At 40.0% G+C, this 16165-nt stretch overlaps 1 protein-coding gene and 1 non-coding gene across 2 annotated transcripts in view; one reads left to right on the top strand and one right to left on the bottom strand.

The window, feature by feature from the left end:
* Positions 1 to 2596: 2596 nt before the first annotated feature.
* Positions 2597 to 2668, bottom strand: TRNAV-GAC (transfer RNA valine (anticodon GAC)). Its single transcript has one exon. It is a non-coding gene; the product is annotated as a tRNA-Val (tRNA).
* Positions 2669 to 6453: 3785 nt separating this feature from the next.
* Positions 6454 to 16165, top strand: part of LOC149089329 (aldo-keto reductase family 1 member B1-like) — a 28153-nt gene continuing 18441 nt past the window's right edge. The window contains exons 1-6 of the mRNA XM_089237970.1: positions 6454 to 6697; positions 7970 to 8140; positions 10389 to 10505; positions 11790 to 11882; positions 14008 to 14124; positions 14309 to 14439. Coding sequence (XP_089094096.1) covers positions 6614 to 6697; positions 7970 to 8140; positions 10389 to 10505; positions 11790 to 11882; positions 14008 to 14124; positions 14309 to 14439 — 713 coding nt within the window. The 5' untranslated portion in view covers positions 6454 to 6613. The remainder of the gene's footprint in view (positions 6698 to 7969; positions 8141 to 10388; positions 10506 to 11789; positions 11883 to 14007; positions 14125 to 14308; positions 14440 to 16165) is intronic.

Raw genomic sequence — 16165 nt, 5'->3', positions numbered from 1 at the left:
AATTCTTTTGCGAAATCGGTCCAGATCTCCTGCGCAGAATATTCCTGTGAGAGTCGTAGAATATTTCTGTGACTCCAGACTTGACACCCGCCAACTATTTCATGTTCCCCTTAAACTAAAAGCATCACTAAAGGGAACAAGGTATCAGGATATTGACGACATTAAGGCAAACGTGACGTCCGAAATTAAGAGGATTCCGTAAGATGACTTTAAAAATTGTTCCCAATAGTTGTACAGTCGATCACAAAAGTGTATTACGGCAGACGGAAGTTACTTCGAAACATATTAAACGTGTATGTACTTTACATTAATATTTTCGGAGTTATGTGACCAGTCCTGGAAATTAATAGCCACACCTTGTATATGCAAAATGTCTACATTTCTGATCATGAACAATTAATAACGCTAGCGTGTCGTTTATGAAGTTCCTTTCATGAAGAAGTAAAGTTATCAAAAATATTACGAGGGCACAAAAATATCGGAAAGAAGGAGTGCGGGGGGTTAAAAATACTTTGGGAAGAGATGAGTACACTGGGTACTTACTCTCTATAATAAAACACACTTCTGTACTTGAAACATAATTTTCTGTACTAAAACAAGAAAGGATATACTACAACTATGAAAATGTTATGAATATTCAAAACAAATCAACTAAAATTCTTTTCCCTACGAAGTAACCGGAGAATATTTCCGCACTAGGCCCTGTTTTTGATAATGGTGACCCTGAGTTTGGTGTTACCCAGTTATCCACTTTGCACCATTACGATGCGCAACATACGCATTCCGTTCTAACTTGCGGTCGTGTTGATGACCGTCCGCAGAATTCAAAGCTAAAAACATGGCGACAGTTTGGAATTTCGTAATTAAACAGTTCTGTCAGTTATATGTTAAAAAGTATTTTGATTTCATTCATAATGGATTAAGGAAATCAAAGCGCACATTTATTAACAAAACAAAAAACCCGTGAATGTCCGGAAAAACGGGACATATGGTCACCCTATGTAGGAGTCGTCGATGGAAATATTTATCAATAGCGGGTCGCGCTTCAAAAACCACTGCTCTAGAGCAAAGCGGTTCTCAACCATTTTTGATTTTCGCGGAGCCCTTTTTAATCTATAGATTTCTTTGGCAGAGCCTCCGAAGAGCCTCCTTTTCTTATTTATTTATAAAATTTACAGATTTATTTTATTGTAATGAGCGGCCGCCGAGCCGCTGGGAAATGCATGCGGAGCACAAGTTGAGAACCTCTGATGTAGAGAAACATTTCCAGCGAGAGCATATTGAGACACCGTTTATCGGTGTTCGTCTCAGGTTCGGTAGAGAAAGAACTTACCATGTATGTCAGGGGTTTCTCACTTTTCGAAGACCAACGTAATCTCCAGCTGCATCGTCACGGGTCGCCCCAGGGGCAACACCCTGGCGTATAAGCCGCAACAGTAAAATGTCCCAGAAAATTCGCCCATCAAAATTTTATCCTGGGCTTCACTTCTTCTTAAAATGACACATATGCAGGGTGTTGCCTACATCTCTGTTCCCCAGAAGTGGCAAATTAGTCCACACTTTTTACACATTTTTATACAATTATTTTCTACCTCCTTACCTGATTTGGCAACTTGATCGTTTTTTATTTACTCCTCCTTGCCTTTCGGTATTTATGCCAGTGAGTTTTCTTCACAGTGGATGTATGTTTCTACGATGTGGAAATGAATGTCAATCTTATAGGGACAATTTCACTAGCGATAGTAATTTTCATCGCGGTGACCATTTCCTTGCGAAACAGACATACAATGATCGATGATTGCGTAATGCTTGAATTACAAATGACGCTGGGATGTAGTGATTGCATATAATTCTATACGGTAACAGTTCGGATAAAGGAGATAATTCGTTCCGGAATCACAATCACATTGGTTAGCCGGAACACGATTTTCCGTAGGTTTCCATGGAAAATTATTTGATTCCTTCTAGAAAGTACCCTAAAATTTCAAAGTACCTTTCATAAAACACTAAGAAGCACTATATATAGGGTGACCATACGCCCCGTATTTCTCGGGACAGTCCCGGTTTTTTCTGATTTTTGGCCGTCCCGACTTTTTAGCGAAAGTGTCCCGGTTTTTCCCGTTTTTTTACACGAACCTTACTTGAATTTTTATTCTTTATTGAAGTCAAAGAATAAAATTATTTTCCCACTCAGAAATTATATTATGATAATTACAATTATAAATAAGAATATTAATCTCTCACATTTGTCTTGGTGAACGTTTTATTTCGTGGAATTCATTTAAATTCACCGCAACTCGCAGTAATGCTTTATTTCCCGCTTTTTTTGATTTTTACGTAATTTCTCCAATATTTGGCAACTTTTTTTACTTTTGGCATCATTTTCGGCGATAATTGGCGATGTCCCGGATTTCCCCGTATTTGGAATTCCAATTTCCCAAATTTCTTTCGAGGAAATATAGTCAGCCTAACTATATATATATATAGTTAGGCTGACTATATTAACAAAAACCGCAGAATAGGTGGGAAAGTACAAGATTCATTGAGAGACTGGTTATTTGTGGAGATGAAGATTACAAGGAAGAAAATTCATCACTGCCCCCACGGGGACTCGAACCCCGGTCTCACGCTTGTCGGACGAGTGCTCTACCATCTAAGCTATGGAAGCAGATAGAACGTTTCAACCTTGGAGCGTATATATACGTTGAAAGGCACCGTACATGGACGGCGGTCGCAACCAACTAATAGCTCGTGAATGGCATAGGCCAACCAGATGGCCACATGCATATAAGGCCTATGAAGATTACAAGGAAGAAAATCTTCCTTGTAATCTTCATCTCCACAAATAACCAGTCTCTCAATGATTCTTGTATTGACAAGTGGAGAGGACATTTCTATACGTAGGTGGGAAAGAACTGCACAATGAGCTTTTCCGTTTGTTTATTCATTCCCTCATTTTCAGGTCGCCTTCAAAAAGTTTTGAAAAAATTCCCACCGATTCTACTCATTTAAATACGCACAGAAATATTAAAAAAATCCGGCGGAATTATTATGGGTTATTCAGAACAAAAAGGTAAATATGTTAATTTTTTTAATGCCAATAGAGGCCAAGAATGAATTTAAACACTTCACGTACCAGCGTTTGGCAAAAAACAAGTTGGATTAGCTCTGTTTGATGAATCGGTGATAAATCTGGTAACCTCGTCCTAACCTAATCGCACGTTAGAAAAAGGAGGGAGAAAGGAAAAAAATGTGTAAAAATGGAAAAGTATAATAGATAAGGTAGATAATATTAGTAGTTTCTTTTCACCCTGCGTGTTCTCTTCTCTTTCGCTCTTACCTGTATATGTAGTTAAAAGATGTGGATAAAAAAAATCACTATTAGGAGTACAAGAAAAAACGGAGAGTAAAAAAAATTATAGGGTTACAATAAAGCTTCGTGATGGTGAAGAGAGAAAGAGGAAAGGAAACAGAGAAATTTTGTTTGAATTTATTCCACTGGCGTTTGGACGCGATATCACGTCCGTGATCGTAGAGAGGACAAAAATCCCGGGGGAATTTTTTTCTCGTTAAAAAAAGGAAGAAAGAGGGGAAAAAAAGGAAGGGAAGAAAAAGGAGAGCTAGAGAGAGAGTGTAAAAAAAGTAAAAAGTAAGTTTTTATAGATATCGCCAAAAATCGCGACAGGTGATGAGTATCCAACTGCTGTCATTTTTAATAGTTTTTGTGGCTTTATTAATCAGGGCAGCAACAACTGGGGGGGGGGGGGGGTAGGAGCAGGTGGGGACAAGAGGGGGAGGTGCAGATTTCACTTTTTTAACCCCTGCTTCAACATTACAAGGGGCCACCAAAATGCGCTCTTGCCCCGGGTGGAGAAGCATTTAGTTGCGACCCTGGCTTTAATAATTACACACCGCAGTTAATTTTTTTTTATGAGTTTCCGGGTGGAGATGAACATGCTTGAATTTTTTCATAATTTTATGAAGACGACACCTTGGAACCCTTTCCTTGTTAGAAACGTGGATTTTTTTTTTTTTCTTGTTATCCCCTCAGAAGAGACAGGGCAACAACTTTCTAATTGGGTTTTATTTTAGACAGGGTGACCAAATAAAAAAATTATTTTTTATTTCAATAACTATACAACCCCTTGCATTATGAATGGCGTATCTGAAATCTACACGTTATTTGTGTAATTTTTCTACCTGTAAGTTTGCCGCTAGGATCAACGGGCCGCCAGTGATGTTCGGCCAAGAAGGAATCACGCTGTAGGAAACGTAAGCGCGCTCGGACAACTCAGCTGGTATCTGACGAGCCTGGGGTCAAGTATGCATATGGATTAAGATACCCATAACAGCATTTTATAGTTATTTAAAGTTATTTGATTGTTATTTTCAATTTACTATATAAACGATTGAAGTTTTCACGAAAACAACCGCGGCAGTGTCTGACACACATTGCCTATACCGTGGAACTTCGCTTAACGAGCGGTTCGGTTTACGAGCAATGCGCATAACGAGCAACAATTTTGAACAAATTTTGATTCGATTAACGAGTGATGATTCACATTACGAGTAAACAGTTTGCGCTTTGTGTATTTATTTTCACGTTATCACAACTGTGAGCTGATGGTTTTTCGCTGTCATCAACACAAAGTGCTGTGAAATTGTGGGTAATATTCTCTCCTACAGTCTCCGGTCGGCGTGTCCAACTCGAAGAAACGAACTCCCTTATGAATGTCACTTTTTACGATATGAAACTAGTTGTATCATCGTAACCAAGCGTATGTGCACTTAAAGAATTGTTTTTAAATTGTGCTTGGAGAAAACTGCGGGCTGATTGCATTATTGAACGTGATTTTGAAGGGCTAGCGCAAGAATAAGGAGAGAATTTCGGATGAATTTTGAATATGTTCACATTGGATGAACGCAGGTGTCGAGGAGATATGATCGAATTGTTCAAAATTTTCAATAGGATGGATAGGATGGACCATGAACTTTCGGTACACCGCCAATCGACTGCTTTTACAAGGGGACACCAACATCGATTGGTGAGGGACAATGCAAGGTTATGGTGTCGCAGGGAATTTTTCTCTAATAGGATTGTTAATAAATGGAATAGCTTACCCCCGGAGGTAGTAAATTGTAACACAATTGGCACGTTTGAAAAGAAATACGATAAACATGTTGGGGTAAATCGAAAAGCTATCCATTCTTAGAATAAGACAACCATAAGTATTCCTTATGGGCGTTGTATAATATTTTATCACGTGTATATATTGTTTATAATTTATGTTAATTGCATTTTCAATTGGGTTGCTGTTTTTTTTAAATATATGACATCCATATTTTTATGGGCATCTTTTTCTCAGCCACCTCGCTGGGCATTTTGCCTGTTGTGGTGTTGTATTTGTATTAGATTGTGTCCTTGGGGAAGACTATGGGACTGGAGGTTCATGAGTCCCTCGTTCAAGAAATAGTGGAAGAACGGGGTCATATCCACATTCGAACTGATGAATCTCCATTGCGCACCACAGCAAGAGCTAATGCACGGGATCTCTTCTGAGGAAGACGAAGAGAGAAATGAGGAGTCCCTCACTTCAAATGAGATTAAGAGATGTGTTGAACGTGGAATTCTGTGCAAAACTTTGTAGAAGAGAACCACCCCAAATAAAGCTGTAGTAGTGCGAGCAATAAATCTGTCCAACGGTAGTGCGATTTCTCATTTCCGAAATAACCAAAAAATAGGCAAAAGCAAGTGTCGTAGATAGGGTTGTTTTTTAAAGTCACACAAAAAGAATACAGAAGAAGAGAGTCTTAACCCACCCAAAACGATAGTCTTCCTCTCTCTGATCGTTTAGAGTAAGTTAATTTGCAAACGTCATCATTATCGTATGTTTATTTATGGCATTATTTATTTATTTCATTGCATTATTTATTATATTATTTTGCATTATTGAATGAATGACGATTTTAATTAGTAATTTTCATGTGAATGAATGATTGTGGAATGAATTATATCCAAGTTTCCATTATTTCCTGTGAAGAAGTTTGATTCGAATAACGAGCGATTCGGATAACGAACACGTTGGCGGAACGGATTAAGCTCTCGTTTGTACTTATTTATTTTATTTTCAAACAAACTTGTACGCACTTGTATTAGATTATGTGTACACCCTGGCAAGAGAGTTATTTCAGTCTTCTCCCTTGTAGAAAGAAGGCCATTGTCCATGATCATTCAAGGCTATCTTTGGCTACTAACATGCAGGAAAACGGGGAACTTTTCCCGTGAAATTAGACGAGAATCCACCCACCCTAGTCGCGGTTATTGTCATAAGGATATTAGGGCTGTGTGTGTGTATGTGTCGCTAAGCGCTTATTATCGAGTGAACGATATTATCTACCGAGGCCACGTGTCCAGAATAGCCTACGTTATCCGCGCATTGATATTTTGGCCGTGGAGTTGTTTTTATCGTGATTTGGTTCTTCATATAAATTACACCTTCCGCCTCGCACTACCAAATTTAACCACTGGATAGTTGTATACAAATCTCTATCGGTCGTTTGCAGTATTTGCTCAGAGCCTGGGTGTCTCGCGGTTTCTCCAGAATATTTGCTCATGGTGCGGGGTATGGTGAAAGTTCCGTCTGTAGATTTATGGAATGGCCTTTCCATTCCGCAAATCGGCTTAGGGACATGGCAGGTCTGTTGTTTTCCATATAATAATCTGAAATGTATTATTATTATTATTTTTAATCTGGATATGTACAGGGTAGACAGTATCTGAAAAGGTGCTGGGGCCGGGGAGCAGCAGGACGAGGTCAGAAATTTGGAAAAGCGTTCATTAGAGTGTTTGCTCCTGAACACCTCAGACCATGTTCGACTACCCCGGGCAGGGCTGCAACTGGGTGCTTAGTCACCCGTGGCCAAAGCACTTTGCCCGGAGCAAGCACGCATTTTGGCACCTCCCTGGTAATAGGGGTAAAAGGGCGATGTATGCTGTCCCTTTGAGCTGGCAACCGGGGGGAAACCAGACCGGCCTGCTCCTTCTAGTTGCTGCCCTGACCTTCCCTCCGTGGCTGGAACTGGGAGGGGGGGGGGGGGTGGTCTGTAGAAGTAGTCTTGACGTTTTTACTTCGAAGGGGCCACTCGACACTATTGCGTAAGCAGAATTTTGGTCATTGTCAAACCCATCCCCTCCTCTGTCAGCAGAAGTAGGCGAATCACTGACTCCTCCCTCTTTTTTTTTTGTCAGTAAAATTAAGTAATCCTACCAAAGCCTTCTATACGCCAGTGGCATATTTACAGATCACTTAAGTGTCCCGTGACACATTCAAAGAGCACTTAACTGACCCGTTGCACATTTAACGAGCACTTAACTGAGCCGTGGCACATTTACAGAGCACTCAAATGGCTCGTGGTACATTTACAGAGCACTCAAATGGCTCGTGGTACATTTCCAGAGTACTTAAGCTGCCTGTGGCACAGTTCCACATCGCTCAATTGAACCGGTCCACATTAACAGACGACTTAAGTGACCGGAGGCACATTTATAAATCACTCAAGAGACTCGCGACGTATTTACAGATCACTTAAGACACATGTGACGTAGTTCATAGCACTTAAGCGGGCGGCCCCCGGCAGCACCTTTCTTCATTACTCATGTTACCCGTGGCACATTTTTAGATCATTCAAGTAACCCACGGTGCTTTTTCTGATCACTTAATTTGCACGCAGCACATTCCCACATCACTTGAGTGACTCGCTACACATTTACAGGTCACTTAAGGGGCCCGCAACACGTTTTCAAATCAATAAAGTGGCCCTCATTCTCCTAAAGGTTGAACACTCTTGTTGTAGAGGGTTTTATCGTTATGTCGAATATATCGTAATAGCGAGGTTTCACTGTATTATTGCCAGCACACTAATGTTTCTTCCGTGAAAAAAAAGTGTTTAAAAAATAACTTCATTGTAGGCCGAAAATGAGGCGGAATTCGAGAAGAACTTGAGGGCAGCATTGGATGCTGGATATCGGCACATCGACTCGGCGTTCGTCTACGGCGACGAACAGTTCCTGGGCAGTGCCCTCAAAAACATACTCAGCGAGGGTAAATTCAAGCGGAGCGATCTCTTCATCGTCGGTAAGGTAAGTTACGCAACCGTTATAATATGCGTGGTAAAAAAAATTTAGTTACACGGCCAAACTCGGTTGTAACGACACTTCGGCTATAACGTCAATAATTACCGTTACTGCCTGATTTTTAGAAATCCCACTGAACATAATGTATTTCACGAAAAAAGATATTCAAATGACCAAATGACCATGTTCAGGGCCGCAACTAGATGCTTGGTCACCCGGGGCAAGCGGCGCGCATTTTGACGCCCCCTTGTAATGTTGAAGGAGAGGTTTAAGAATGAAATTTGGGCCCCCCTCGGGTCTAGCGCCAGGGGCACGAGATCCGCCTGCTCCCCTACTTGCGGCCCTGACCACGTTTCATTGAGGAAAAATACGTTAAACTTAAATAGAGTAAAATACGGGACATATAACCGATTGCCGTAAAAAACGTTGCTTGAAGTGGGCACAAAATCACTGATTTTTATTAACACTGCGGAAAAAACGTTGAACCTGATAAATATGAGAAATGAATGATCTATATTTATTTATTTGACATAATTACCCTAATATGTATAATTTTCATACTGGTTTTGCTTTTTTTAAATGCCGTGTATTCACGACGTTAGTTTAAATTTACAAATTCAAATAAAAGCAAAGTTGAAAAATCGGAACAACCGAAATTACTTTTCTGTCCCGTAACACGGGACGCAGAAGTAGTCCGTAAAATTATTTCAGCAATTTTACTGGTCCTTGGGTTCGGAAAGGTTGAGAAAAACGCGGTTCTCTCTCTCTCTAGAGAATTACAATATAATTTAACATTTTTTCGATGTGCAAGATCATGATATTGAATGCATTGTAACTATGTATTTCGTGTTTATGTAAATAATACATACTATTTACATAAATTCTCGTAAATAGTTTAAAGATTCATAAAAATTGCAGGAATTTGTAAATTTGAATATTGTATGCATTCTCACGAAGGGGATTTTTTTTTTTTTTTGATGCAGAGGAGAAAATTAGTTAAATTTTTTGTTGATAGAGGACACTGCACGAAAGGAAATCACTGGAAATAAGCAAATCATAGTTCTTCAAACCATTCTATGTCCGAAACGTTTGTAAAGTTTCAGCCGGCGATTCATGGCTGAGGTAAAACAACGTACTGAGGTAAAGTACTATGATACATACAGGGTGATTATAAAAAAACTATCCCGACATATGGGCCACTAACTATCATACCATTCACAGAAACTGAATGAAATTTTGGCATAAGGTATTTTGAGGTATGCGCTCAAGAATGATATGGAAAACAACAGTGTCACTCTAACAGTTACGGTTACAGTGAGAAAATTTCGAAAATATCAAATGGCAACACCAAGTTTTTTGTATTGGAATGCGATCTCCATACTGAAAAACACTAAATAGCGTTGGAATGGTACCTGTAGCACGAAAATCCCCGGAGCTAGGCAAGGAAAAAGTAAAAAGGACTTTGCCGTGCCCCAAAGCATTAATGTTCGTCTCATTCGTCACACCGTTTCTTCGGCTGATTAGTTTCCCAGCCTGATTAGTCCTCCACAAGGTCATGTGGAAAATTTGTGAAACACAATAAAATGCTTTATTTTATGCTGCTTCTCTATCCTTATTGGTTGTCCTCACTTTTAGCCTATCTACCGCCGGTGATTTTCATGCTACAGTTGCCGTTCGAACGCTTTTCACAATGGAGATCGCATTCCAGTACAAAAAACTTGGTGTTGCCATTTGATATTTTCGAAATTTTCTCACTGTAACCGTAACTGTTAGAGTGACACTGTTGTTTTCCATATCATTCTTGAGCGCATACCTCAAAATACCTTATGCCAAAATTTCATTCAGTTTCTGTGAATGGTATGATAGTTAGGGGGCCCATATGTCGGGATAGTTTTTTTATAATCACCCTGTATAATGCTGTAGGCCTACTTTATTTATCTACTAATGTTAACATCACAGTGGAAACCTTTATGTAAGCGCCAGCAACAGAAAAGTTCAGATATGAGCTGTTAATCGGACACCCTGCATTTTATAGGACTCGGATTTGCATATTTCCGGTGAGTTTCTTTCGTGCAACGCCCTCTATCGACAAAAATTTGAATTTTTTTGTTCTGTACAAAAAAAAATTCCCCTTCGTGAGAGAATTACTTTTTCAAAAATATTATTAATTCCTTCAATTTCTATGAATTTTTTTAAACTATTTACGAATTTGTGAGACTCTCTCTCTCTAAAATGTTTCATTCGTATCTCGTAGCTACCATCCACAGGTATGGAGGAGAAGTACGTCGAATATTACCTGCGCAAATCGCTGTCAGCGCTGCAACTAGACTACGTCGACCTTTACCTCGTCCATTGTCCTATCTATGCCGAGGTATGTTAATAATTAACCAATAATTAAAAACCTAACCCCCCCCCCTCCCCTGTTTGCGTTCGTTGGGAATATACTAATCCTCCCTCCTCCCCGATGGAATATCGGCTTTCATTCGCACTTCGAAGTTTGGAAAACCGCAGAAAACCAACTTCAGCCGATCACCACTGTGCCGCCTGCAGAGTTCGAACCTGGATCCTGGCGTTGAGAGTCCAGCACGAGGCCCACACGACCGTACAGTGATAAGATGACGGATAAGACCAGATATTCCTCACCTTGCATCGTGAAGATTTCAAGGTGTACGCGCGTTAACATGTTGCTATTGGCAATTGCTTAAAGCCATTGGCAAAGCTTTAAAGCCCGCTGGAGAGAGGTTAGCTCAGCAACCTGTAGGCAAGAAATATGCTGAACCGTTACAGCGCCAATCCCGAAATATCTCGGGTTCTTAAAAGTCTCTCAAAACGGCAACCACGAGCCCAGATTCCGTTGTAAATTTTCTTTTCCTTATAACATGTCCCCTATCCGTCCTGTCAATCAACTGCCAGTGGGTGAAGTCGGCTTCTGTTCAAAGTCTGATAACAGAGAGGGGAGAGAAACGACGTTTCTCCTTTCCCCTTCGAAAATGTATACGATTATGCTTACAGTATAAATAACAGATAAAACTATAGTATTTCCCCCTTCGTTGTTTTATACAAATACAAATACAACGCCACAACAGACAAAATGCCCAACGAGGTGGCTGATAAAAAGATGCCCATAAATCTCTGACCCATTTGATGATCGTTTTATTATTATTATTATTTTGGGTTAAGGGAAAGCATTTATCAGCTCACGGGATCGGAGAAAAAAAAAATATTCTTCTTGAAAATAGGTGCCAATTTCTAGAAGGTTTATTGATTCCTGTGGCAGTTATAATCTGGTTCAATGCGGAAAATTTTTAGAACCATTTAGGGTTGGGAAAAAAAATATGTTTGCCACCGTTCGGAATCGGCAATAAAACTGTAGGTAACGGTTAAACTAGCCCCTCGCTTGCAAAAAATGACAGTGGTGCGACAGAAATGATCAAAAAACCAACATAAGATCTTGTAATAAAGAGATTTAAAAAAAAAAAAAATCATAAAACGCGCAAATATAAACGAAACAAGGATTTCATTGTTGTGAAAAAAGAAAGTATCGTTGGAGAGAATCGCATATTCACACAAACATATTCATTTTCATAACATTCTACGAAATCCTGCCACATAATATTTAAATTTTCAATTCATTTGATGTATTTTTTGCTTCCAGAGAAGAGCAGCAGAAGATGATTTTACCATTTTCCCGCTCGAAAATGGTGTCTTGGTGAAAGGTCCGGACCTGGATCTGCGTGACACGTGGAAAGTAAGCACAATTTTTTTTTTCGATAGTGAACGTTCTTTGCACTAATTTAAATACGTAAGAGTATGTAGAAATCACCAACGAATAAAGCAAATACGCGGAAAATACAAAACTCCTGTACCGGGTGTCGTCTACAGAGGGAAAGATGACTATATAATCACTAATCGCGCTGTCCGAAGATCCCGCTTGAGTTTTATGCCAAATCTTAACTCTCGGTTACTCAGTAGATAAAAAAGGACGTCTGATCACTGAGAGCATGCGTGTAAGTCTGATGCAACGCGCTCTTGACAGCTTGCAAAGTTCTAATAGACTAATCGGGGTAGCTTCATTTCGCAAGCGGCCAATCACAACGTTGCATTAGACCACTACTGAATCCCACATGCACCTTGTTCATATTCTTCTGCGGAAATTCTAACGAATTGGCACATGTTGGAATGTGCGTGTATGTGTAGTGAACCTGATGTGACGTTTGTTTCTGCGTAATGCTTGTTGTGTGTAGTGCTTCCATCTGCCATCAATTTTTCTAACTGTGGGTGAAGTGTAATGATTGAATAATTGTATTGTTGTAAGCCTGTTGCTGTCTGTGGCGAGACTTTCTAACGGGGAGATCGGCTCGCATTCCCGCCTTGAAGTTGGGAACCGGCATCTTCAACTCGTTGCTCGCGAGCACCACGGTGCTCCCTGAAACACCCAGAGTGCTGGATACTCGTGCTTCGCGCGCAAATGATCAAGGTTCCAATTAAACACCTCGTACGAATTGCATTCAAGCATTGAAATCATCCTGATTTATACATTTGTATGCCAAACTTGCCGTAAGGATGCACTTCTTTTGTATGGAGGGTACAGGCAGTGCTCGCCTCTTAAAAAAAATTGAAGATCAACCTACATTAGGTTTACACGCAGGCCGTCAGCTTCATTATGACCACGACGTTTGAAGTGAGTGGACGTACTTTTTTGCTGCTGTGTAACCCAGAGATAAGATTTGGTAACCAACCCTTAGTTAGTGTGATTAGGGGTTATATATTTTATAATCGAATATTATTAATATTATATTATACTATATATTTTTCTATATATTAGAAATAGGTATATAACCTATTATATTAATCATGGCCCCCACAAGGGGTAGGCTGACAAGGCTCCACCCCTGGGGCCCGGGACAATTTTTACCAATTTTTTTGCTTTTTCACGCTATAAATTCATCATAAAGGGGCCCGTGAAAGTATGGTCGGGGGCCCCGCTAAAGATCCCAGCCTAGGGGTCCTGCTCCAGGATGTGGGGGGCCATGATATTAATACATATAGGCTATATATTTCTGAAATTTCCCGGGTTCTTAAAACCCTCTCATATCGAAAATTCTGGAGACGACACCTTGTGTGTGTCGAAATGCATTAGAAGTTTTGTATTTTCCGTGTATTTGCCTTATTCGTTGGTGATTTTTGAGTAATTTAGTTCCGTTTCATACAACTATGGTTATTAGATTCCAAAACTTCGAAATGAGGGCACATCAGCGCAATCTCTTGACACCTTTATATGACTTCACTAAAGGGGTGGCGCCACTATACCTACAAAAGAGCAACAATTGCTTTCCACAACGAAAATTATTCCATTTTTTTTAATACAGATAAAACATTACACAATTTTTTTCCGGTATGGCTTTTAATTGCCAATTTAAAGTCAAATGCAAGTAAAGTTGCCAATTACAACCGAAAAAATATTGCCAAAGGCAATTAAAGTGGCCAACAATCGCTGAAAGTGCTGAAAGATCGTCAATGGTGAGAATAGAGGGCTACCGCAAGTCGCAATGGATAAAAGATGTAATTTTTAGCAGTTCATGTGGTCACTGTGCATATACAAGTTCCTGGCCCGCGGACTCTTTCTTTCAAACCGAGCACAATTCTGGTCAAATAGCCATGAGAAATTCACCACCGTATCAGTTATGCCGGAAGTGTGAGTATGTTCACTTAACAGTACTATCTAGTGTTATATCTGATTTTTCAGTGCTGCCATCTATATTTCCAATTGTGAGTGAAGTATAATGATTGATCATTTGTACCATTGCGAAGCATGGGCTGAAAAGGTTATGCACTTTTGCATTGAGTTCTTCCAATTATTATCATCAATCCAGGGGATGGAGGCGCTAGTCGACAAAGGCTTGGCGAAGTCGATTGGATTGTCCAACTTCAACAGGAAACAAATCCAGAGAATCTTGGACAGCGCGAGGATAAAGCCAGCCAACCTTCAGGTAAGACATTCCATTCCTGATGCTGTACTTGCAGGATATTTTCGGGGGGCACCACACGTGACTGGTGCCCTATAGGAGCCATATTCAATGCAAATAAAATTACATGGCTCAAATTCCATTCACATCATATAGTATTAGAATAATTTTCGACGTCTTTGATGATCGTTGTTTTCATCGTTCGCAGGTCGAGTGTCACATTTTCTTACCTCAGTACGAACTGCATGATTTTTGCAAGAAGAACGGAATATCCTTGACTGCTTTTTCGCCTCTGGGAACCCCTGGGATGCCTGCTTACTGCAAGAAACATTTCAAAATGTAAAGAACACTTTTGTTTCCCCACGTAATTGAATTATTTGATGTTTGATCACACACACACACACAGCATCGGTAAGTAGCGTTTGCTTAACGTGTGTGTTGATGATTTTAAAAATAATTGCTCTTCACTGCAAGACTATGGCCAGGGCAATTGCTCCCTAGGTCTGGTCCACTAAAAACCGGATAAATTTAAGGAAAAACCAGTTATAGTCAACAGAAAAATTTTTGGCGACATTTCGTTGCTCTATTTTTACAAACGGAACATTAGGTTTTATTATTAACCCCTATAATGTTCATTTTCTGGCTCGATCTTTCAATGAAATGCTTTTTTTTCTTCCCACTCGTAAAGATTCACCAAAAGTGGAATCCACGATTGCAAGAGGGAAGCAGGTGTAAGAAGAAGTTGTTCTAGATCAGTGATTCCCAACGTGGGCATTAACGCCCCCTGGGGGGCGATGGACTATTTCAGGGGGGCGGTAGAAGCTACTGGTATAACATAGGATTCTATGGGTTAGATTGCGTTGGGGGGCGATGGGATAAAAAGATTTACGAAGAAAGCGGCGATGGGATAATAAAGTTTGGGAAACTATGTTCTAGATCGTTGTTTCCCAAAGTCAATATCGTTCTAAAGGCAATATTGGGGGGGGGGCGCGTGATATTGCCCCCGGGGGCAGTGGAAGCTGCGGATATAACATATGCTATAGGTTGAGTTGGGGGCGATGAGAAGAAAAAAATTTTCGAGAAGACAATGATAAAAACAAAAAGTTTGGAAAACTATGTTCTAGTTGGAATATTTTTTGACGTGATAGCGTCTTTAACGCAAGGTATTAGGTAAGAAATCCGGATGCTCTCTATTTGACGAATTGGTGATAAATATGGTAACCTTGTCCTCACCTAACCCCACGTTATAAAAAGGAAAACGAGAAGGAAAAAAATTAGAAGAGAGAAGGAAGAAAAACAAAACAAATATAAGAGTAAAACAGTATAATAGATAAGTCGATAAGAATGTTGGTACAAAGTAGATATCTCTTTTCACCCTCTCACCCTACCTCTTCCCTTTCACTCTTATAAAAAAGATACATCATACGTAGGGGAAAAATCACTATCAGGGTATACAAAATACCAAGGGGGAGAAAAATTATAGGGTTGCAACAAAGCATCACGATGATGAGGAAGAAGGAAAGAAAACAGAGAGAACTGTTGTTTGGACGCAGTATAACGTGCTTGATCGTAAAGTGATTTGAATCAATGTCGGGTGTTGGGAGGTAATCGAGCTTAAATGAACCAGAGTTACTGTCGAGAAGTGATTTCAAACTTTAATAACTCGGCTAAAATGGACACAGTGCTGTCATCTTGCTCTTGATCCACTGAGAAAGGACGAGAGTTTGTGCTAATACTACTGCGACATTCGGGACGGCCGAACCAGACCAGACCAGCATCAAGTAGTTGCCCCCATGCCTAGCCTGTTGGCTAATTGTGGGAATAAAGACGGGCCCAGATAGGCTTATGAAGGAGAAAAGAAAAGACTGTATATTATGTACGTCAGTAAGTGTGTGAGTGAAGTAAAGTGCTTGAGAAAAATAAAAATTGTCTCAATCTGGTCATTTTTATGGTCATGGTCTTCACAGATTTAACACAAGTACATTTTTTTCCCCTTTTTTTTGCCGCCACACCATAATGGATGGAAGGAGAGATTCTCAAGACAAGTCCTTGCCGAAATTGTAAG

The sequence above is a fragment of the Pholcus phalangioides genome, unplaced genomic scaffold (genome assembly GCF_987345545.1).
Source record: "Pholcus phalangioides strain wild (caught in Gottingen) unplaced genomic scaffold, Ppha-v1.0 ptg000002l_1, whole genome shotgun sequence".
NCBI lineage: Eukaryota > Metazoa > Arthropoda > Arachnida > Araneae > Pholcidae > Pholcus > Pholcus phalangioides.
This window is presented reverse-complemented; position numbering and strand designations above follow the sequence as displayed.